The 24,052-nt window shown below is 41.6% G+C and overlaps 2 protein-coding genes across 3 annotated transcripts; one reads left to right on the top strand and one right to left on the bottom strand.

The window, feature by feature from the left end:
- Positions 1 to 173: 173 nt before the first annotated feature.
- Positions 174 to 13,022, top strand: LOC145438549 (uncharacterized). Of its 2 annotated transcripts, none has more exons than XM_080315888.1 (10): positions 174 to 1,648; positions 2,725 to 2,890; positions 3,885 to 4,040; positions 5,224 to 5,400; positions 5,778 to 5,935; positions 6,989 to 7,166; positions 7,398 to 7,656; positions 8,910 to 9,084; positions 10,492 to 10,709; positions 12,731 to 13,022. In XM_080315888.1, the coding sequence occupies exons 1-10, from the start codon at positions 1,493 to 1,495 to the stop codon at positions 12,909 to 12,911; spliced, it is 1,824 nt and encodes a 607-aa protein (XP_080172014.1). In that variant the 5' UTR covers positions 174 to 1,492; the 3' UTR covers positions 12,912 to 13,022. The 2 variants fall into 2 exon arrangements, with proteins under 2 accessions (XP_080172014.1, XP_080172013.1); XM_080315887.1 differs by having other exon boundaries at positions 175 to 1,648; positions 2,722 to 2,890.
- Positions 12,909 to 23,533, bottom strand: LOC145438550 (uncharacterized). Its single transcript, XM_080315889.1, has 6 exons — positions 17,510 to 23,533; positions 15,592 to 15,821; positions 14,949 to 15,125; positions 14,437 to 14,819; positions 13,942 to 14,035; positions 12,909 to 13,403 (listed from the first exon to the last, which is right to left on the bottom strand). The coding sequence occupies exons 1-6, from the start codon at positions 17,667 to 17,669 to the stop codon at positions 13,155 to 13,157; spliced, it is 1,293 nt and encodes a 430-aa protein (XP_080172015.1). The 5' UTR covers positions 17,670 to 23,533; the 3' UTR covers positions 12,909 to 13,154.
- Positions 23,534 to 24,052: the final 519 nt, after the last annotated feature.

The raw sequence follows: 24,052 nt of genomic DNA, 5'->3' as shown, positions 1-24,052 counted from the left end.
GAATCGAAGTACAACATCCCCCCCGAGCCAGAAATCTCCATCACAGTCCCGGAATCCATACACGTAATCATCCCAACCTAGGAAGAAATCCACGTTTCCGTATTATCTTCGCTGGAAAACCTGAAACGGTGGAATTCAGCAGTTGCAGAAATCTCGCGAATTGTCGATTCTGAATGGTGATACTCACAGTCCATTCCTCGTGTGCACATCGTTTGCGTTTGTAAAACTTCATCTCCGAGTAGCGCAGGAGGTGAGGGGAGAGGAGATCTTGATCATCAAAATCCCCCCACCACCAAATTCCCTTCCAGTCTGTTTTGTTGAAGTTTCCGTTCAGATTGCTGGCGCTGCAGTTGCCATACCACCAGCCTCCTTCGGCGACAGAAGAGCAATTCCTGTACGACGAACCATCGTGATCCGCGTCTTTCGTTGAGAATTGTAGATTGTTGTGATGTGCGAGAGCATCGTAGGTTGCATTCCCGGAGTATCCGGATACGTGCAGTCGGTAGAAGTCAGAACCGGGGCCGATCCGGAAGTTGCTGAAAAAGTCAACATTTGCAAATACACTCTCTCGCAGTTCCTGAGCTGCAACCTACTATTCCAGACGGCTTTATTGAGTTACAATGGAATATTTCGTTACAATGCTAAATATCTATGATGCCAGTCTCAATGTGAGGCCTGCCATGACTATTTGTAATTTTGGTGATTTAAACAGTGAGAAATTTTGACGGGAAATAAATAGTTCCGCCGACGTAAACTTTGCATTCCTGCCTGCTTGATACACTCAGATTCTCGAATTGTCGCACAATTTCATTTGTCACTCACACCGTCACACGACTCATTGTACATCGATGATATCGATCGACGATATCCGATGGTGGGTCGAAACATTGCATTAAAAGTGGGTCGCTAACTGAAAAAGCACTGTTTTATATGTTTCTAATCCGGGATTTAATTCAATTTCCCGGTTTTTGCCAATTCAGTAATTTGAAGAAAAAATACTGTGTAGGTCTAATTCCATTCTTATTTGAAAAAGATGCAAACTGATGTCCAGCTAATTTGGATTCGGCTTTATTTCTTGAACGGCATAATGTTCAGTCGAATAAAGACGGCAAGCGATCAAGGAACCACAGACAAGATTGGTATTGAAATGATTGAAATTATCACTTACAAACTTTGTTCCTGTAAAGGTTCGTCTGCGAGATGGCAATTCTCAGTTAAAAGTTTCTCACCTTACAGATCAGCTTTAATGAATGTTGCACGCGATTGCTATGGTTTTATTTTGCGGTTGATCGCTCTTCAACTGCCACGAATTCCTTTTACTTAGCAACCAACGAGTTCGCACATATTTTTGATACTTTTCTGGCTATTCACGACCACATCGCATTGGGAATCGTCAATGATGATTTCGACATCTTGGTGATGTGCCGTCATTAGGCAGAATTCGCATAAACCTTGTATAAGTCGTGAATTTAGATAGCAAGATCTGTCTGCCATGTCGTTACACGGCGATAACGATACCGCGACCGCGAAGAAACTCGCAGATATGTTCTTAGCGGACTTTGACAACTTGGTAGCGAATAGCAGGCCATCTACCGCAGTTCCAGCCTCAAGAATCAGGAATGATAAGCCCGGCATTGATTCCTACGGGGTGAGCATCGCATGTATGGTCATATATTTACGTCCTTGCAGTATATGCTAGCGCGATGCAATGTTTTATTTGGAACGAGACGAAAAATAAGACTCAAATTCAAGGACCCGACCTGAAGAAAAACGCGAATCAATAGACTTGATTACGGCTGGGCACAATAATTCGAGTACTCGAATCTGAATCGAGTATTAATTTTAATGATTCGAGTCGAGTAGTAAAAGTCGATTTTTTTCGAGTAATGAAATTATACGCTCCTCGCAACTGAAAGTTAATTCACTAACGAGAATTATAGTTTTGATATTATTTTCCACTTAGGAGGCCGTGAAACCTTGATTGGCCGTGTTGCAGCATACGAGACATAGTACGAAGCTACCAACGTTACTGAAAATAACACATTTCCGAAGTCATGATCATCCCACAACATTGTCAAGAAGTGCAATGAAATCGGTATGGTCGAAATAATGCAAAAGTATATTTTGTGAGATGGATAACAGGCATTATATTCTTTGTGGTGGCATAAACGGTACATACTTGAACTTTGACGTATTACATTCTGTTATGAGTGATACTCGATACTCGACTCGAAGCATATTACGTGATTTAAAATCGAATCACTCAGGTACTCGATTTTGTCAATGCCTAGTCTTGATCTCCCCATACAGCATTAGGAATTATAAGGCTGTGAATAATGATTCGAGTTGAGTAATAAAAGCCGATTATTTTCTAATACTGAAATTATGCCATCCTGGCCAGTAAGATTTACCAACGAAAATTAGTTTCGATACTATTTCCACTGTGGACGGCTGGAAACCTCAATTGGTCGTATGGAAGCATACGAAACATGAAGTACAAAAATACGCAGCATGCTAGTGGAGATGACATATCTGTGACGTCATGAGCAACTCACAACATTGTCACTAAGTGCAATGAAATAGGTAGGGTCAAAAATGTAAATAATCTTTAATATGATGTATAACTGTCATTCCTTGTGCTCACATAACAGGTGGGCTGCACTTTCCATCAGTCGACCAGGGAACTTCTATTATCCTCGATTAAAAGTCACTCATTTTTAGCAGAGGAGCTACGACGACAGCTTCACCCGTCGACGACGATCGCTCGCAGGTGAAGTACCAGGCTTTTCCTCCTCGAATTCGATGGGTCCGCCCTCGGAAGTCGGCTACAATTTGCACGAAGCCACCGTGAATCTCACCTCGCAAGAACTAAACCTGGACAGATCACGGGGTAGGCATACGTCCAGAATATTTGCTGCTACTTTTGCAGGATTTAATCCCGATCATAAACAGTGAACCATAAGAAGACCTGCGATCATTGCACTGTGAATACATGGGTAAATGGGTGAATTCAGAAATCCGTTCTCGTGATATGTGGCGATCGAATATGTCACCGGACTTGTTACCAACTAATCATCATTTCGCTATTTGTGTGTTTCAATATAATTATCGCACTGATTGTGCCAATCATCGGTATCAATCAGCGCGTTTCTTTCTCTGAATAGTCAATCGCGAGCTAAGTTCTTGTGGTTACTGTGAGGGAGGAACGGTTCCGATTAATTCATGGCGTAAATAAATAATCGTTATCCCAAGTCTCTCATGTCCTCATTCCTCCGTTTCCATTTGTGCTTATTCTAATTTTTAAGCATCATTTGGAATAAGATGTTGTGTTTGAGAAAGTACTCACGAAGTACACTTAACGCTAGGGTGAAAATCGGTATATAATATACGATTTTCGTTCAGAGTATATGACTATAGATTATTAACCTACGGACAAGGCATGGTACTCACCCACCCCCTGTCCACTTGAAGACAACAAAGTTGTGCAACGCGCATATGAAGGGAAATATTCTTAATGATAATTATTCCAGCCTGAATATATAAAAAGAAATGATATTCGACCGCTGCCGCATTACAGCATACATTTCGTCTCCCACCCCGTAAACCACCGCACTCCGATATAGCCGTCAAACGCAGATTGTTCCGTTGCCATAGTTTAATTTTAATAATAATACTTGAATTAGTGAATTAGCTTTCGATTAAGACTAGTTTTATTAAATTGGAGCCCTCGGGTCGCCAGTTATGGGACTACCATTTATGCTGCTTTTAGTCGGCTCAGAAGTGAAGAACTCTGCGTATCCAAGTGTGACGATCGAGTTGCGCATCTATCCGTAGATTAGTAATTTATGGTATGACCCTTTCATACAAACAGTGATATTTGATAGGTAGCCAAGACATCAAGCCCGTGAGCGAAGGGCGAGCTCGCCCGAACATCCAGTTCAACATGGACAACATCGTACGTCAGATCAAAGACGACATCATCGAGCGATGCAGAAAGATTTGCGAGAAAGCGACTCTCCTGAAATACGAAGAGAGACAAGGTGGGCGACAAACAAAATTCGTAGAGACCGACCGAGGCTGATTACAGATTTTTGAGCCGACCCCCATGATCCCGATATATGCAACTGATATTTCAAAAGATACGGCATCTAGCTTAGACTTACATCATCAAAACTTCAGATCATTTATCTGCACAGCTGCACACCCATTTCTATGCTTGAACATGAAAGAAAATAGAAAGGTTGCATCTGGACACTTGTACGCAGAGGTTGTCAGTGACGGAACACTACAACTTTTTCAATGTACTCAAGTGGGCTTGTAGATGCTTGCACTAAATACTCAAGTGCATGGTTATGTTTTTAAACTACTTGTACTCAATAGTTTTCATGTGTAGGCACAAATTTGCGCAATTGCACATAATACCGAATTTCTTCTATATGTACTTGTAAATCGCTACTTCTACGCCTATTTGAGAAGAAACGTACGACGTTACCTCTACTTCTGCTTGAGTAGGGTTACCATATTGCGAGATCCGAAAAAGAAGGACTATTTTCAAAAATTCTGAAAGCTCTAGTACAGGAAAAGAAAACTGGTGATTTTGAAAGTTTTTTAACCAATATTACTGTGTTGACTAAAATTTTAAAATACATGGCATCACTTTGACCCGACTCCCGCATTGCCCCTTTTATCCCATTTCAGGTCATCTTTCTCATCTCTGCTCCCAAAATACCAGTCGCGCAGTATCTTTCGTTGATTGTCTTGCAAATCTGGCGTTCGCTGCATCAGAGCCCAGTTTTGGGCGCATTTTTGACATTTTTTCGAGAAAACGAGGACAATTTCCCTAAAAATCGGACATTTAGGCGTCCTCCGAGGATAATTTCAATTTATTGAAAAGAGAGGACAAAACTTCCTAAAAAAGGATGTATGGTAACCCTATATTTTAGTACCAACGATGACTGCTTAGACCACTGCCTGTAGGATATGACAGATAAATGAATATTCACAGTCTAGTAATCGCAGATTATAATTCTATGACTCTCACTATGACGTCACTAATACAATAGTTGTTTACTTCTAATGGCCGATACCGATATTTCTTTCAAATACCGACTCGATTTTAACCTCAAATGCTCGATATCGAAATTACCGGCGAAGCGATAAATGTTAATCGGTCGGTCTCCAAACGTTTGCAACGATTCCTAATCCCAAATGAGCTTGTAACAGACGCTGGCTTGAACGCGGACGAGCTTCGAGCTGACCTGGAGAAGAGATTGGCCGATCTGATCATAGTCGGAGAACGCAGCGGCCTTGGAAAACACACGCTATGCGTCTTTGAGCTGGAATGTCATTTTCACATCAAAATTGCGATGGTGCACATTGAAGGGCCTACTGAATCTATAGGTGAGTGCGCTGTGAACGGAAATGGTATACTTCGAAGATTTGAGTGTGTAGTCACTAGTCAAACCCAAAAGGTGGTACATGAAAACAGAACCTAACTCAGAATGATATCACGGTTATAAATCCTACGGGTCTATACGTGCATACCTTCCTACGTCCCTGCGTACAAGTATCATTTGGATTAAAATGTTGTGTTTTATTCATACCGTGGTGTAAGTCTGAGTAGGTTCTCGTTTTGTGTACCATGGGTGTATATTCATACCCGTATATCAAGGTGGTACATGGGTGTGACAACACACTTTTTTGCAAATAATGTAGTTTCTTGCCCTATGGCAAATAGTTGACGGGGATGGCCTCGTAAAGATTAACACTGTTGACAGACAAAGCCGTGCAGCTGTATCGAATGGGTCAGTTCGCAGAGGCGCTGCCCATGTTGGAACTCCAACTGGAGAAGACAGAATGCTACATGCACGAGTTGCTGGCCGGATGTTTTTTCAACTTGGGGAGGATTGAGGAGGCTGGAATTCATTTCCAACAGGCGAGTCCTAGAGTCGCAACGCCAGCGCTTGAGAGCAAAATGCAACATGTGACTTTCTCAATAGATGAGAAGCAACTGTTTAGTCGAGTTGCTGCATGCTTGCATTAATACAGTATGAGAGATCTATCGACTACTTGAGACCTATCATCTGGAATGCATTACCACCACATATCCGTGAATTGCCTTATAATAAATTTAAAAAAGACCTACATGATCACCTCCTGTCGTTATACTAACACTGTTGCCCTACCTCGCCCAGACATTGCTTCATCAATCATTTGGTACCATCGATTAATTTTTCTTCTATTTTCCTTTTTTAACTAACATTTTTACAGCCACACTGTTTAGAATCAAGTGTACCTGTTTGATGCTGGTGTGATCAGACTATGACCTTCACGGTCTTATCGATCATTCTTATCTAATACCGAATACTGTGCATGCATGTTTTCTGTACCATCACTGCCGTTTGCTATGTATTTTGGTTGAATGAAAATAAAGACTCTCCCTCTCTCTCTCTCTCCCTCTCTCTCTCTCTCTCTCCCTCTCTCTCTCTCTCTCTCTCCCTCTCTCTCTCTCTCTCTCTCTCTCTCTCTCTCTCTCTCTCTCTGTCTCTCTCTCTCTCTGAGTATACACAAATACATGCTTCTCAAACGGCTGGGGAAGAAGCAGGGTCTTGATTTAACTTCCAATTACATGAAATTAGACATCAGTAGTGAATAACTAACGGGCCACGCTTTCCATCGTCGCCAAAAGCGAAACGAGACTACGAAAATAGTGCATCACTCAATGCTATTATTTTTTATCGAAGTGAGATCACAGTAGCCAAACACCGATAGTCGGTGCACTAAAGCAGCGAAAAGCGCCCAATATAGGACTACTATCGATAGCTAACCCATGGATAGGTGCCAAACACGTGACCACGCACATAATAATTATACACCGCGTTGTGATATATTACAGCATCATGCGTCGTACTGGGATTGGTGGGACATAATAATAAGTCATCGCTATGCGTTTTGAGCGAACGCGCGTGAAAGTGCTTGCTTTTTTCAGGCGATCTCTCACATGAACAACAGAGAAGTCGCTGACAGAACGGTGAAGACAGAAAAGCAACAACAGAACCTTCTGGCTTCCGCTAAAAACGCGAAGGCAAAAGCGGGCGAGAGTTTGAAAAACAAGCAATTCGACGAAGCGCACAGAAACTACTTCATGGCAAACACGCTCTTTTCTGGTTTGTCTCTCTTCGGCCAACTTGTAAAACCTACTGCGTTACAAAAAAAAACTAGAAATAGAACTAGAACTAGGGCCTACTCACTGTTCAAAATCCACAACAAGAACTAGAACTACTCAAGAATATAGTAGTTCACCGTCGACTAGCTAGATTCGTAGTTCGTACAAGTCTAATCTTCATCTGTTTATCACAAGAATCGGGAACAAACCCCAAATTTGATGACCTTTTCAGGCGTAGAGAATCGCCAAGAGGGCATCGACGGGATGATCCTAAGCATGGGGGGTCAGAACGACGTGATACAATCTTTAATGAAAGCTGAACCCGTCGAGGGAGGGTCTCACGAAGCGAGGGAGGCCCTGAACGCACTCCTGGAAATGCACGACCTCTTCGTGGACGTCATCAACCATTGCGACGTGGATCCCGGTTATCGGGACCATTGCAAAGCTCTGTGTCTGAACATCGTGGGACTTGCGTTCGAGTGCACTGGAAGGTAAAGGTTGTAAATGGAGCGCGGTTTTTTGTTCCTGTCATGCATGCAGGCTGCCGAGGTGCTCAGATAATTCTGCTTTTTTTTGAGTAGCAGTATAGGAGTAACGACGCAAACTTCTAATCAATCACAAGTAGTTATTTACATATAAATATTAACATAACTCAGAATATTTTCCACTGAAAGGGGTAAAGGTCAGAAACTAGTAGAAAATTGAAATGAATGTATATCAGCAATCGTTCTTTTCAATTCTCTACTAGTTGCTGACGATTACCCCTGACGAGTGTCAGACCGCGACATTCGGGTTCATTTCAATATCAATATTACATTGTATATTGAAGTTTTGTACCTCCAAGCTCCTCTTCAGCTATAGTGATTACAGAGTGTCAAAACTAGAGCCTACTTCACGTGGACGATAGAATAGAAAGTCTGAAATTTTCAGACTCTGAAAAGGACACGAGTAAACAGTTTTCAAACGTACATTTTGTCGCGGTGTCGAGGTATTCTAGGTCTAGTTTTGCCTAAATAACTAAAAACTGCCAAGTATAAATAGAATTAATTTAAAACCATAGCCACTTGAGGAAGTCGTGAAAATAGCAGAGATGAGCGAATTTGGAATTTCCATGTCCTAATCCAATCCAAATCCAAATCCAAATCCTAATCCATAACTTTTTCATATTCAAGTCCATGTCCAATCCTAATCCGATTCTAACTGGAAATTCAGAAAAAATGCTAATTTATGCAAGATAGGAATTGGAAAATTTTCTTTCACAACCAACGATTCCCTTGATTCAAGATAAATTAGTAACCATAAGTACATTAATAACTGATCTGAATGAAGTTTGTCGCCATTCGCCACACGACATATCCATCTCCCAGAAAATATGTAAATCCAATCCAAATCCGTTCAGAAAAAAATCTCTCATCGTAATCCAATCCAAATCCGACAAAATTTCACAAATCCTGTTTTTTTCAAATCCTAATCCTAATCCATGCTCATCTCTGGAAAATAGACAAGATGTAGGCTATTTGAAGTACTTTGGCAATACTTCGCTACTCACCACCCCTGATTACATGTCGGCAAAACCTATTCCGAAATTCTAAAATGGAAGTAGTTTTTGCCGCAAAATGTCAAGTCGAAAGGGAAAAATATGACTACTTGAGTAACTAAAGATAAAACTTACTTAGGTAGGCTAATCCAAAATCGTAGAAGTACTTCGTGGCTGACGACCTCTGCCTGTTTGTTCCCTCATCAGGTACGCGTCCGCGTTGAATCGCTACAAAGAAGCGCAGGATTGCTACAGCCGAATCCCGGACGACAGGCAGAAGATACTGAGGATGCGAGACTGCATTCTGAAGGCGCGCCATTCCGTGCGATCTCTCGCAAAGCAAGTAGGCGGGGCGTACTCGGACGGAGAGATCCCATCTCAAGTAAGATTCGAAAACGAAGCGCCGCGCGACGATGGTCAACGGCCTGTGCGCTACATATCTACAGGATCAGCATTCCCTATACGAACCTAACTAGAATTCAAGTGTCAAATCAGGACAGGGCTCCAATATATTCAATTAGTTTGCTTGAATGTTTTGTGTTGACTTGAACTCTATATTGCACCGCAATTTCGAAAAATCCTTGATACCCTCAATGCATTCCGGAGGCATAATTAGGAAAATATTGACAGCCAGAGGTGGTCAAGTTACCGTTGTTGGTATTGAAGTAGAAGTAATCACGTAAACTTCTATTCAAATACAATTCAATGTAACAATTTCCAGGTAATTCTACGCTGAAAAATGTCGATAGAAGTTTAGTTTAAGAAGGATAGTTCAAAATCATAAACGCTTCAGTAGTTTGCAAATAAGGCAAAACCTACTTCAGTAAAAAATTCAATGTGTAAAAAATATATAAGTATAGTTTTGGATACGTGGATATATTCTAAAAGGCAGGCACTTGAGAAAATTTCGCACGACGGCAAAACATACTTGAGTGCCCCGAAAAAGTTGATGTTCTCATTGCTGACCACCTCTGTCAATGGCATAGAATGCTCGGAATTGAACATAAAGACGGAAATATAGGAAGCGGATTGGATCAGGATTTCGTTTTATCGGACCGGATCGGATTTGCACATCTACAATATTTTAATTGCCCAATGAGATTTATTAGAACGAAATTCCGGTAGAGTCTAATTGTAATTTTGTCTGTGAAATGTTTCTATGCTCATATTTTAACTCTAATCTGATCCCTGGCTTTCCTGAAAATGCTACGGTAGAACTGTATAGCACGAAACGAGCCGAAATTGATGTACAGGCATTTGGCGTTCTTATGCTTATGAGAACGACATCTGATTTGATATTACCTGAACTCGATTTTTTTTTATATAGCCTACCTTTCTATGTCTTTCTAATTCGAAAATTGACATCAATGCCCGTGTTTTTGCGAATTTAGTCATTCTAGTATTAATCTTAATTAGACAAAACTAATTGCAATTATAATTCTAACATAATTTGGAAAGGCTGACAATTTTCCAGTTGTTCATCTATACCAGTGGTTCCAAACCTTTTTCGACCCATCGCCCCCTTTTCAAGGTCAACACCGATCATCGCCCCCCAAATTTTGTGTACCGAAAGTTGGGCATACAAACTGTAATCACCGGCGGGTTGACTAAAAAAAAAAAAAAAAAAGGTCAGCCGTTTTGACGCGTCATCGCCCCCTTCGCTATTTTCGCCCCCCATCGCCCCCTTTGTCCATTTTCGCCCCCCTGTCGCCCCCTTCGTCATTTTCGCCCCCCTAGACCGCCAAATCGCCCACGTTGGGAACCACTGATCTATACAGTCTGTACGCAGGTGAGAAACGCGATGAACGTCGTGCTGCAAATGCACGCGCACTTCATGTTGGCCAGCGAGCGCGCCAAAGTGGACCCAGCTTTTCGCGCGGAAAATCAGGCGGAAGCTCTGAACAGCGTGGGGATCGGCCACTACGAGCTGAGACAGTTCGAGCAAGCTGAGACCCTGCTCAAGGCGGGAATAGATTTGCTGCGTGACAATATCGGAGCCGACTGCAGGTTGGTATGAAATATTTACTTGCACCCGACCGATATCGCACTTTTAAGTCGATGCCGAAAGCTAACTGGTGAAATTGAGTCAACGAACCTTAAAGGGATTTCTCCCGGGGTGTAGTGGGCTCTATTTTCGTGTAATAACCCCCAAATCCCATGGATCATCTCCTCGATGAGTACTTGACTTATTTGCACCTATATCGGAAAGGGTCTGAAGTAGAGCCCGACCGATATTGGATTTCTGAGCCGATACCGATAAGACCGATATCCAGTGCCTCCACCGATAACCCCGATATATTCAGCCGATATTCAAAAGATATGGAATCTAGCTCAAGGCCCATATTTAACACCTCAGAGCATTTCTTTCAACAACTTTACAGCCATTGATATGCTTGAACATGAAATAAATGATCAAGGAACTATAAAAATGTATTAAAAGCACCTATCCAGCAGTTGCAGATTACAGTTCACGAAGCACAATTTCTCGGCCCTTTCTCCAAGGAGTGAACTTCTGTGGTCTTCCATAGATGATGTATATAGTACTAAACACAGTGAGCAGTCTTTCACTTGGTAGCATAGTTAGTGGCACAGCAGGAAATCTTTCTTCATTTCGGTTCCACCGCTCCCTTGCAGGGGATCTTTCCTTTAACGGTTTAACCAAATATTGATATTGATATTCTTCTGACACCTGGAGCCTTCAGCACATCATTAACAAATAGCTGATGAGAATGTGCAAAAGAACTCCAATTGTCCACGTCTGCAACTGCTCCATCCATCCCCCATGGGCCTTTGACCAGCATTTGTCAGAATTGGCCAATGTCATCATGGAATCAAAAATGTTCGTATCAATTACTGGCTTTACTCCACGTTTGCTTGATTTTCTTGCCCTTTATGCTCGCATATTTCCTATCATGGTGGCTCCGCAGCCGCAGGCCTCAGTCAGACGACTTCATACATTACTGGTATGATTAGCTCTGTTGGTACCGAACCGGGAAATGTTTCGACGCGACGCTTTTCTCTATCATTACGAGGGTCAGTCCATCATGATTGAAGTTCTCATTTCTCTTACTGATTGAAATCTTCTGCAGACAACTATCCATCCAGCTGCTCTCTGTCTTTGCTGATCGATTACTGAAGGGGGATTCCCACGAAGTCAGTGGGGCATAACGGTGGTTAGTTATCTATAATACTCAGATAGACACGCCTACTGCCCTGTATGCAGTATGCTCTATATGCAGCTTGGCCATTTATTTTTATAATTGACCGTCCTCACGTCTTTCACCGACTTCTCTTGACTACCTGCCACCATGTTGTGACGTCACGAAAATGGCCGATATTTTTTTACCTTCAATGGCCGATACCGATATTTCTCTCCAAGCGTGATATCGACTCGATATTATCGGCGAGCCGATAATCGGTCGGGCTCTAGTCTGAAGCACTGTTTTCTACATGAAAGTGCCCTTTACCTGATTCACATCCACGAAGTCTGACTGTACATCTATTTTCCACCCATACATTTACAGTGTATAGAACTCCTAACGACGAAAGGTGCGTAAAATTCCAGTATTCGAAATAATCGCCTCTCACTATATTGGACTCGACAGCAAATACTCAATGTAATCATTGATCCCCGCCCTAATCTGAAGTGATTTATCTACAGAGTGAAAATATACTCTCTGGTAACTCTACTATAGCATCGGATTGCTATATGAGTCAAATACACCTGTATGATCAATTCCAGGGCTGTAACCACCCCAAGGCATCACAAGGTGTTACACAGAAACTCTATACACCTCGGGATATGTCTCCATGGGAATTGGTATATTTGGCCCATTAGTAGTGGGTTATGTACCCTATACCTGCACCTTCTTTTTGAGATTTTGTGAGGTGCGAAGCGACAGCATAACCCACTACACCCCTGGGATATATCTTCTTCAGGTGTAGTTGATTCTTTTGCACACATTGTAAGGGTCTGACGCGCAAGTGCCTATCTTCAGCATATAATCACCGATTCCGTCTCTCTTCAGAGTGATCACTCTCCCGCAATTGTACTACAACATCGGCCTCCTGTACCAAGACATAGGCTCCCTCGCCAAGGCGAAAGCTAGCTTTCAGGAGGCCCGGGTCCTCTACAACAAGATCGAAGACGACCAGATGCGGGACGAGGGCATGCGAAAAGCCGAAGAGGCCTTGGACGACATCGAATGAGTTTCCTTTTTTTAATCGTGATTCGGTTTGAAAATGACGTGAAAATGGTAAGAAACGACGTTTGTCTATGAAAAGATGAATAAAACCAGGACGGACCTCGTGTTCGAAACGCGTCGCGTGACAGCAGAATGACATAATGACAGAAATAGGAAAGCTTGTGTGTCTGAGAGGTAGATGGAGTTTGTGATGTGGGTTTGTAAAATCAAAGGCAAATAAATAAGAAGAGCTTGGTAAAATCGCGTGTCATCCGGAATTTCCAAGCGAACCGCCGAACAGATCTGTTTCGAAACCGTAATAGAGTTTCGGGTTCGGTTCGATTTTTTCGAGCCATTTTAAAATTCGATCGAGCAGCTGCGGTTCGAGGAACTGGCTGATCGATTTCAGCGTTCGTTGTGGCATTACTATTGACGTCCACTGTTGTATGTCATCGTCGGAGGAACGCAGCCTCGTGGATCTTCGTCGAAATGGTCCGCTGCTTCTCTGCTTTGTTCCCTACAAACACAATGCAAGAAGGTAATACAGTGAATAGGGAAAAAGATATGAAAATGATCAAATATTGATAAAACTGTTTTGTCCTCTGGAATCAAGATGCAGGAATGAAATGCAGATGATACAATGGATAAAAACGTTACATTCAAGACAAAAATAACTGGTCCGTTATCCGCAAACATAGTGCAAGTATGCGTTGAATGTGATGCAATGAATAAAATGCATAATTAAACTATAAGAAGAAGAATAAAAAGAATAGAAATAATGCATTCTCGATACATATAACAACAGCAATTTCGACTTCTGTAAACACAATTTAAGATTGATACGGTAATGAAGGTAATATAATGAATATATATATTAAATATTAAAATTACCAATAACAGTACAATCAAGGTAAAAACAACAATGACACCTACTCCGTTCTCTGCAAACACAATGAAGTTGTATGTACATTGATTAAATAAATAATCAAATATTAAAATAAAATAATAAAACGAATGTAAAACAACAGTAACCAAGTGACTGTCGAGGTACGAACCATGGCTGGCTGCGTGACAGGCCTGCGTAATTCTCCCTCGGGCCGAATGAGGGGTATGAATCTTCTGTCGTTGATATTATGATGCGACAATCGGCTGTGAGAGAAAGAGATAGTCTTTATTTGTCAACCGCGCATATCAATGGCACGCATGGCATATAACTAAAATGCAATTGGGCGAAATGCGATATACAGATATGCAAGTTATACACGGGAGGCCCGATGCAACAGAGTCATCAAAGATTAGATGTCGTTAGCCCCTTTAGGTTAACCAACAAATCACAAAGAAAAAATATTCAACAGCAACAACAAAACAATAACGACATCACAGAGTTCCATGGAATATATTGCAAATAAATGAATAACAAGGAAATAAGCTTAATGAAGAAATAAATGACATGATTAAATACATGAACGATTGGAATGAAAAAAAAAATGAAAAAAATGAATGAATAAATGAATGAAATATGAAAATTGCAGATCAAAACACCTGCCTACCTGTCACCATCATTGTGACGATAATACAACACGGGCCGGCCATCTTGACCCGAAACCATAAATTTCGACCTCGGATTGGGGCGCCTCGGGTTTGGGGCGGATCGTGGGGGTCCCGGGGAGTTGGTGTGGGCGCGGTCTGTAACGTCTCGAGAGGACGAATAGGCAGAATCGTCGTCTTTAGCGGCGCCATTCGTGGTGGCCTCGCTCAAAGACCACCGCCTCGTTTCGGGCTTTCCCGTGCCCGTGTGAGGAGGAGTGGCCGAGTTCCTGGCCCCAATGCGCCGTTTCGTGTCGTGCGGCCTCGCTGAGGAGGGACGGACGGGCGCGCGATAGTTGTTCGGTGAATTCCGTGGGTTTTCTGCGAATTTTCGTTCTTCAGAGATCTAGAAATGAAAAAGCGGTTTTCTGGGATAAGAGGTGTGTGTTAGCTTCATGCGGACCTGATCACGACCTATTTGACAAGAAAATAACATTAGAAGGACAAGTGTCCTACTTCGATAACCCCCACTCACTTTATTCATTGCTTGTGTTGCAATAGGAGGTGATGCTCGCTGAGTCGTGCAGGGTGACCCTCGTCTTTCTGATTCAAATGATGCCACGCGGTCCAGTCCCGACGACGCCATCCGTGCACTCTGAACGGTGTTGATCGGCCGGCGCCCGACCGGGTCGTGGTAATGGCGACGGCCAGGCTAAAGATATTTAGTTCAAGTTGCAGACGCTTGTGTTTGATATCTTTCAACATTATACAATGTTATTCTCAATTCTCTACTGTAGTTGCTGACAATTACCAGCGACGAGTGTCAGCCGAAAATATTCGTACTCTTTTCGATAAGAATACTATTCAATTGTAAATTGGAGTTCTGTACGCACAACAGTGTATTTAATTGGATCGTATTATCGGGGTTCATTTCAACAAGAATATGCTTTTCAACTGTATATTGAAGTTCTGTACCTCCAAAAGTGTCTATATACAGCAGATTGCCAGCATTTTGGTTGCATTTTTGTGATATGACGATAACGGTCGCCGGTCTACAGAAGTTAGGGAACTCGATATTGCTTACTGGCACAAATCGCTGAACATTTTACTTCTATATTTAATTGAGTAGATGGTTACGGCATTACTTTTATTCAGACTACAGTAACTAGCTCTGTCACCTGAGCGGTTTTAGGCCTCTCCAGAGCCGCCAGACTGTGTTTCGCCGCCAAAGACACCGCATGGTCTTCATTGTTACGTTTCGAATGCTTCGCGCTGTTCTGCAACCAGTTCCGACAGAGTTCTTCCTCGCCTGGCGTGGGAGGGCTGAGTCGCAAATTGAATTTTTGAACTCGCGTCGAGAGTAGAGAATTGCTGCCCTGCGGCGACACGCTGTGCCAAGAATGGCGGCCTGAATTTGAAAAACTGAAATTTTCAAACGGTAAAATATTCGCATTACTCTGATATAGATAGATGAGTTTTTATTCCGTCACGCCAACAAACAAGAAAAAAGACACTGGCAAATGATAATGGAGACTAGGATACATGGTGCAAGCTGTAGTTCACAGATAGACATAAAATTTTCACCCCCAAATATATACATATAGAGCAACCATTCACAATATAATATATGCTATGAAACAATGTACGCTACTGTTCAGACTTGTGCAAACTACTAATCTAGTTCGTCGTTGATCAACGAACTGCTAGTTCCGAGAGCTGCGGGCTTTGTGAAGTACGTGGTTCTGGTTGCGCGTTTGAAACAAGTTGTGGAAGAACTAGAAACGCGTGTTGCCGTATGGCGTGAACCGTGATACCGGTGAGCTGTTGTACGATGTTCATACAGCCATTGCTAGCTCAGAGTGACCACTACAAACAGTGGCGTAGCTAGGGAGTGAGTTTTGGGGTCGAAACCCCTCACATTTGTAACTCGAAACCCCTTCTCTTTGAAATGCCGATTCTGTCTATCTCTTTGACTCATTTGCGATTCATTAATTCGTATTAGTAGTTTGTTCTGTTTTATAAAAGGTCTTCCGGATTTCTCCTCCTTTTTCAGGTTTTTGAAAATGTCCTCCGAGGACGCCGAAATGTCCTCTATTTTGGCAATTCGTCCTCCTTTACAGCTTTTAGAGCTAAGATAGTGGAAATGGGTGAAAATGGGCATAAATGACACTATATAGGAAATTCGTGGTTCGAACTAAAGTGACGTTTTTTTTAGTCAACCAACGTAAAGTGTGAAAAAGTTGACCTTTTTTTAGTGATCCAACCACAATGCCGTGCAAAATTAACCACTTTTCCGGACTTTACTCCAGTATGCTAAGTCAGAAAATTTTGAAAAAGTGTCCTGCTTTCCCGTTTCCAAAATATTTAGTTCTTATCGCTAGTTTTGAAAGTTGAGTACACTCTTAGAAATATTCGTAGATTTATCCAAATGATACCTGTAAATTTCTTCCGTCAGTTAAATTAACGGTAAATGCCCGTTGAATTAGTATACGGACAGGTCAAAATGAATTTTACTTGTTTTGGAGGGTAAATATATTACAGATTCAAATCGTACAAGCAATTTACGGGATAGCCAGTATTTCAGATTTACATTTGCATTCGTAAAGGAAATATACTGGATAATTAGTATTTAAGATTTACATTTGCATTCGTAAAAGTGATTTACTGGATACTTAGATATTATAATCAGTTTTTACAGCATTGCTATTGCATGTACAATTCGACAATTTTAAGCGCTTGCGGTCTTATTATGGGCATATATGATTTTCGTCATTGCATCATGTTTCAATCATCAAGCAAATTACGACATCGATGGCAAATGGCCATGTTGAATGCTAATCAGTGAACACTGAACAGCACTGCTGGTATCTGAACATTAGTTGTAGTTCCAGTTCTAATTGTAAGTTTTGAAAAGTGGGTAGTTTTAGGACTTGTTCTAATTACGAATTTTGAAAATCTAGCAGTTTGCGACGCTTGTCTGTATGAAAGGAAATCAATCACACACAATTCGGTGAATTGCAACAACTGCGAAGTAATATAATCTTCCCAGAAACGTGCAGCGAAATTATATTAGACAGTAAACACAGATGATCGTACCGAGAAAACCCACTGGATTCAGTCGACTGTGGTGCGAGAATCCAACGACACCGACCGGCGCGTGTCTTCGTCGCGATGAAGCAGTGAGGGGATAATGCCCGGGTGACGCCATGCCAGCTGAGGTGACTCTATGACGCACGACCTCGAGACTGGAAGCCATGCTATAAAATTAGGTACGCCGCATCTGCCGTGACATCGAGAGTAAAACATACGAGAATGAAATCAAGTGGCAGATAGGGCAGATTTTCAGCCAAGTGTAACCCTTCGCAACGACCAGTTAATTTATTAATGAGAATTATAGTTTCGATACTATTTACCACTGCGGCAGCGTTGCAACGTCGATTTGTTGTATCTCAGCGTACAAAACATGTAGTGTGAATGACATACGGTATCTGTGGTTGGAGTCGTGATCGAACATCAGCATTGTCACAATGTGCAATGAAAAACATCAAATTATCTTTAATGCGATATAACACTGACATTGTATTCTTTGTGGTAGTATAAAACGTACAGCTTTGAATTTTCCATATCTTTCTTTTAGTAAGGCCGGCTGCACACTAGGTTTGCGACACGACTAAAACAGGTAATACCCCTATCATGTCGCGCTGGCGATCCTAGTTGCGGACGCAGAGTCGTAGCGTATCTGTTCTGTACCAACTTGACCATTTCGTAACAGTATTGCCAATGTCATAGTTCAGGGACGGGCAACATACGGCCCGCAGGAATGAATAGCATATTCATTTATAAATGAAGCCGGATGTTTTCGGCTGCCACTCGTCAGTGGTAATCGTCAGCAACTAGTAGAGAATAGGAAAGAACATTGTATATCAACAATTCCGAAATTACAAAACGATTCGCGACACACAGTTTAGGGATCACTGGTTTATTCAGCACTGTTTTGTAATTCAATGGCTCTGCTCTGTAGGCTGTTGAATTCCCTTTCGAATTGTTATGATAGCGCACACTCCTTCGCTACGCCTTACTACGCCACACTGAAGCCATCCTTCGACATCTGGCGCCGCTATGAAAACGACCGTGTTTACAGGTTTTACTATTTATCCAAGGAATTACATATCGACGTTGAGTGACGCTGCAGAAACCATGGCAACGTTATCGCGTATTGGTCGACAAATACGTCACAAATCAATGCGACAGACTTGGAGAACTAGATACATGTAATTCTAGTCGTCTATTAGACTAGTGTATTTGAAACCAAATGCCCGTAATCTAATGTGTGAAATGTTTGATGCTCTAATTTATATTCCAATCTAATTTCTGGATTTCCTGTAAATGATATAGGAGAACTTTATCGTACGAAACGTGTCAATCTTGCTGTACAGACATTTGCCTCCTGCTTATGAGAATGAACCAGAATTTGACATGAATTTAACTTCTTTCAAAGTCACAATTAATCGCGAATCCAGTAGTTCTAATTATAATGTAATTAAAAAAAAACTTGTGTAGATAATTTCGATTGGAGGTTCGCATTTCACATGGGTCTGATAAACCTCAATGTCGCTGATTGATACAGCAGGGCTACTCAACCCGCGGTCCTATATGTGGACATTGCAGTGTTGAATCCGGACCTTATCGGTCTCAGTAGTTAATTAGTTTTTCAACAAAACTAAACCATTATTATCGTTGATTTGCAGATTAATAATGCGAGCAATGGGTCTACTTAAGGCTCCGAGTCACCGTTTTCAGACATGAACTGTACAAAAACAGATTTCGCATGTGGACGACCCGTGAACACTATCACCGCTGCTTCGATTCGCTCTCATCATTTCAGAACCAAGATGTAAAGAAGTAGCAAGCAATAAAAATGCCAATCATCCCACTAGCTGTTACTAAGATAACAATAAATACATTTAGAATATTGCTTTTGCTAATACCGCCTTGCCGGAGTTGTATATACATTTGAATTCGCTCAATTCGGAAATCGGAATACCCGGACAAAATGCTCGGAAACGGAACAAAAGTAAAAATTGCACGTTGAAAACTCCCCGCTTAATTCATGCATCGGATAGCAATTCCTATCATTTCGTTATGACAAAATAAACAGAAGATTTCTTCGTTCGTTTTAATACAAAATGAGTCATTATGGTGAAAGAAATTCTACCCTTCCATTAACAATCAACAATGAACCTCATACAAGAGAGTGCCAGTCTTATAGTCGCTTTTACTTCGATGGCATTTTGAACAGATTGAAACAGACAACTTTTCTGCGTATAATATTTTTGCTCCCAAATTTTCTACTTTTTGTGGAGTATCAGGTGAAAATAGTATTTCGATCATTGAAGAATTACTGTGCTATTTTTACCCCCATGTGCAGGCCGTGTTATTTTTGGCATTTCAGGAGCCAGATGCCAAAACTGCCAAAAATAAAAATTTGAAAATGCCAAAAATAAGCAATTTTTGGCATATGCCAAAAATAAAACGGCCTGCCAAATAGTGTATTTCGTTCATGGTGTTGTGTTAACGGGACCGCGTCACAAGCGAGAAGAGCGTTTGTGAAAGGCAGGTTTCTTAATCTGGGTCCAGCCCACCCATTAGGGGTGAAAGCATGGTGTCATAAATGGTGTGGGCACAGCGAGATTGAACGGCTGACTGCATTTGGTTGACGTCATACTTTCCATTTGTCCAAAGGCAATTTTACGACCATTTTCGACCGGCTTGTCGAGCGCTAAATTTGATAAAACGGGTATCAATGAGAAGCTGCCGCAGTACTGATTATTAAAATATAAATTATATTCTGCTCATGGAACTGGAACCCCCCCAAATCAACCACGATTTTTGGATTGTAATCGCGTTGAACATTGTGACGCAACAAACTGTCTGGCTATTTCTGAGCTGAATAGTCTCGTTTTTCCAGACAGTCTTGTTGCGCCAACGTTCTTAAACAAGCTAACCTTCCCAGGACTCTTCCATGCGAGTTTGTAATATTAAAGCCACCTGAAGTGAATATATCAGTAGACTGAAGGAGAAATGATAGTCTGGCTACTAAATAGAATGTGTTGAGAGACAACACAGGAAATTCCTGGAAAAGGATCGGGAAGACAGTTCTTTCCGCGACGAGATCGATGGCACTGGCGAAGTGATCTCTTTTCATGATGCATGGAAGCCGATTCGGCCCTCCAACGATTTTGAAGCTCTGTAAACCTTTTGTGGATGACTGGCAACATTCCTTCCCTCAACGGCTACTGTTGAAGCCGATATTTCCCAGATTCTCTGGGCGAGAAATGAATTTAGGAGAAACTTAGCTGACCTGAGTTTGGAAGCACTGTTACAGTGCAAACGATTTAAGTCTATTCAACAGCTCTAACAATCAGCTGTTGAGCGTGTTTGTTAGACTTGTCTTTCTTTTTTTGCTTATTGGCACCGATTCCGATGAATACTGCACATTTTGTTGTTTAGTTTGATATTATTAACCTATGAAATCGTTAGGTTTTTTCTTCTTCCTATTATTTGTTGGCACTGATTATAAGTGGATGCTGCACATTTTGTGGTGTCTTTTGACAAACTAGCCCAAATAAAGCGTTTTTGCGACTAATTCGAGGCTGAAACTATCTATTTAGAGGGGGATGCCAAAACTGCCAAAAATAAAAATCGAAAAATGCCAAAAATAACTTATTTTTGGCAGTTTTGGCATATGCCAAAAATAACACGGCCTGCCCATGTGTGTTTTACACAGTAATATATAGTAAATAAGTATTTAGGAATTCTTGAATCGCTTGGTATCTGTCGTAAACTGACTATTGCGTTGAGTAACTAACTAAACCTTTATTGAAAGTAAAGCCAAGATAACCAATGTGACTTTAAGCAACATAGAACACAACCGACAGCAAAACAGAAAATATGTCACGGTGACGATAAGGCGACAATGTACTGTGCAACGTAACTAATCATGTGAACGTAATTATTGCCAATTGCGGATCACCATAGTATCGAAATACAGTACTATGCAATACAACTAAACTGAAGGTATAACTAATATGCGTTTAATGCGCTAGCGCAGCAGCTGCAATTCGTTTATTACGCCTAAGTACATTATTTTAAGGCGTTTTCCGTGTTTACGCACTACCGGAAACGAATAAATTGATTTTACGCTTAGTTAGACGAAGCCGTTTCTCTGCTTAATCCGGAGCGATCGGGGCCGAAGTGTCCGAATAAATTAGAGTTCACTGTAGTTAAACCGCATTACATTTGCAAGACTGTATATTATCTCATGGGAAAGTTATAGGGGTTCTACGCAAATTTCAAACTTTTGTAACTATGAGCCTTTGCTAAAAATATTTATCCTGCGTACCCCGGCGTATACCAGCGGAACAGGATATCCATGTGATGATGATTTGCGCGGTCTAACCGATTGAAGCCAACGTATTATCCGAGCAAACATTCGTCAATTACGATTCCCTGTTTACTCTTAATATCTTGTGACGCTTCGTACCAACGAATGAAACTTCGCAAATAATACCATATCATGGCTCGAAGTAATAACCCGTGTGCTCTTGGAACCTTGTATCAAATGACGGGATGGATTATAAAAGATCCATGAGTCACTAAAAGCCTTTACTTGATCGCAAAGCCAATGATTACCGCCTTTTTTAGCAAAGTAGGGACGTATCGATTCACAGACAAATTGATGGTTTTACTCTTCGCAGGGTTACAGCTCGCTACATTGCCGGTTGGGGCTATAATTAATGTAATTATCTTAAAAATAATAAGTTGAGTGACGCATATCGCAAAATTGTTTTTGAGTCACGACTGTACAGGAGCTTTGCGACCATAAATGGGGATGATTACGGATGGGGTCGTTAGCGAGTGAATGAACACTATAGTCAGCCCGCAAGCTTATACACCGTATCTCAAGATGACATATCAACCCCGCCTAACGAGACATTCGTCACTGATTTTCATCTTTCCATCCGATCCGGTGTTGATGCCTGTTATTTACATCGCCTGTAGGCCCAGGTATGGGCGTCTGATTTCAAAGACGCTTCGACATCTTCGTATCTATTCATTGTATCGCCGTCTTGTGATGTTATGAAATTATTAATAGCGTGAAAATGTGAGCAATTCCGTTATTTTATTCAAAATGGTTGATCTATGTCGCCTAGGGGTGCAGTCCTTACCCTATTAATCGCGAAATCGAAGCCGTGTTTACGCCGGTTATCCGACACCGGCTCATTCGTCAAATCGAACAGAAATTGCGCGTATAAAGCGGATAGAATATTCTTTGCGCAAACACGAGTTTGGTCGATTCATCGCCATATTCTTGACATGCGCCGTGGATCGTGTGTTAACAGAACAAATAGAAGAATTTGTTTACGTGGACAATCCGCGCGTCAACAGCTAATTGATATTTACATTGGGCGGGAACACAAACTGGAAATGCTTCCCATCGGACACAACGAAGACGATTTGCTCCATCGGCGATTTGCGATTCCAAACCAGATATAATGATAGTTGTACAATTACACCATTTACAACGAAACGCCGATAATCTAATTCTAATCTAATTTGTGAACTGATTCTATGCTCTCATTTTGAATGTGGCCTAATTTTTAATTGTCCTGGACACGGTACAAGGAGAACCGCATAGTGCGAAACAAGCCAAGATCCGCGTACATACATTTGCCATCCTCGTGCTTACGAAAGTAAACTGTGATTTGACATGAGCTGAACTTGGTTTGCTGTATTTCTTTCTAAATCGGAATCAATTTTGTTTCCAAGTTGTTGCGGATTCAGTAACCCTAATCCTAACATAACTTGGATAAAATGTGTTGCTGCCTTTCTAACCCTATTCTAATTTTGAAAAGGTGAACATTTTCTAGCCGTCAAACTCTGATGCGAAGTGGAGTGAATGAATATTTTTCAGCAATCGGTTTAAGTTTCTTGCTTCCAGTTAGGGTCGGCGATTGCGACTTTCTGAAAGCGACGGAACCGACCACTGCCTAAAACAACCTCATCTAGAACTGAGCGAAACGGAATCGATCGAGGCTGCTGCACAGGCTCGTCGCGATGTCATACGCTTTGTCGTGTAATAATGCCTGGAGATGGCTTTGACAATTCTAAGTGAAGTGATCTCACAATGACCCTTGACAATCGAGTGAAAAGTGACGATAAGAAGAAAAACAAACATCGAGCAAGGTTCTGTCTCTTTATTATCCCAGCGGAAAGAGTGGGAGGCGTTCGAGAACAACGCAAGACGGTTCCCGAGATGCAACATATCGGAAAGATCGGCGGCGTCAACCAACAGAATCCAATTCGAATACCGAATCCAAACCCCGCGATGCAAATGCGACCTGAAGTATGAAAACACAACTTCCAGTCAAGCAATAAAGTCTGGAATCGTTCGAGTAGCTTAACAATCGTGCATCTACCGGTGGTCACGAGCTAAAAACATGCTTCAACAAAGTAAAGTGGATCAGCCCGAAACTTCATTAGAAGGCTTGACTGTGTGGCATGGGTGTCTTAAATTTTCGAAAACACCATTTCCATCAGCTCCAGTACATGAACTTTAATAAAAATCGCGTGAACAGT

Source organism: Botryllus schlosseri, chromosome 5 (assembly GCF_051294905.1).
Source record: "Botryllus schlosseri isolate E-star chromosome 5, Bs_hap1, whole genome shotgun sequence".
NCBI classification, from domain to species: domain Eukaryota; kingdom Metazoa; phylum Chordata; class Ascidiacea; order Stolidobranchia; family Styelidae; genus Botryllus; species Botryllus schlosseri.
The sequence above is the reverse complement of the archived record's forward strand: the minus strand, read 5'-3'. Positions and strand labels throughout refer to the sequence as shown.

Bases quoted from the DNA above. Each gene is read 5' to 3' on its own strand.
- LOC145438549 (XM_080315887.1), top strand. From the start codon at position 1,493: ATGTCGTTACACGGCGATAACGATACCGCGACCGCGAAGAAACTCGCA. The intron at 4,041-5,223 runs GTGGGCGACAAA...AGCTTGTAACAG, and splicing joins GAAATACGAAGAGAGACAAG to ACGCTGGCTTGAACGCGGAC. The intron at 5,401-5,777 runs GTGAGTGCGCTG...CACTGTTGACAG, and splicing joins AGGGCCTACTGAATCTATAG to ACAAAGCCGTGCAGCTGTAT.
- LOC145438550 (XM_080315889.1), bottom strand. From the start codon at position 17,669: ATGGCTTCCAGTCTCGAGGTCGTGCGTCATAGAGTCACCTCAGCTGGC. The intron at 15,822-17,509 runs GTACGATCATCT...TTTCAAATTCAG, and splicing joins GAATCCAGTGGGTTTTCTCG to GCCGCCATTCTTGGCACAGC. The intron at 13,404-13,941 runs GTTCGTACCTCG...TTGTGTTTGTAG, and splicing joins CTGTCACGCAGCCAGCCATG to GGAACAAAGCAGAGAAGCAG.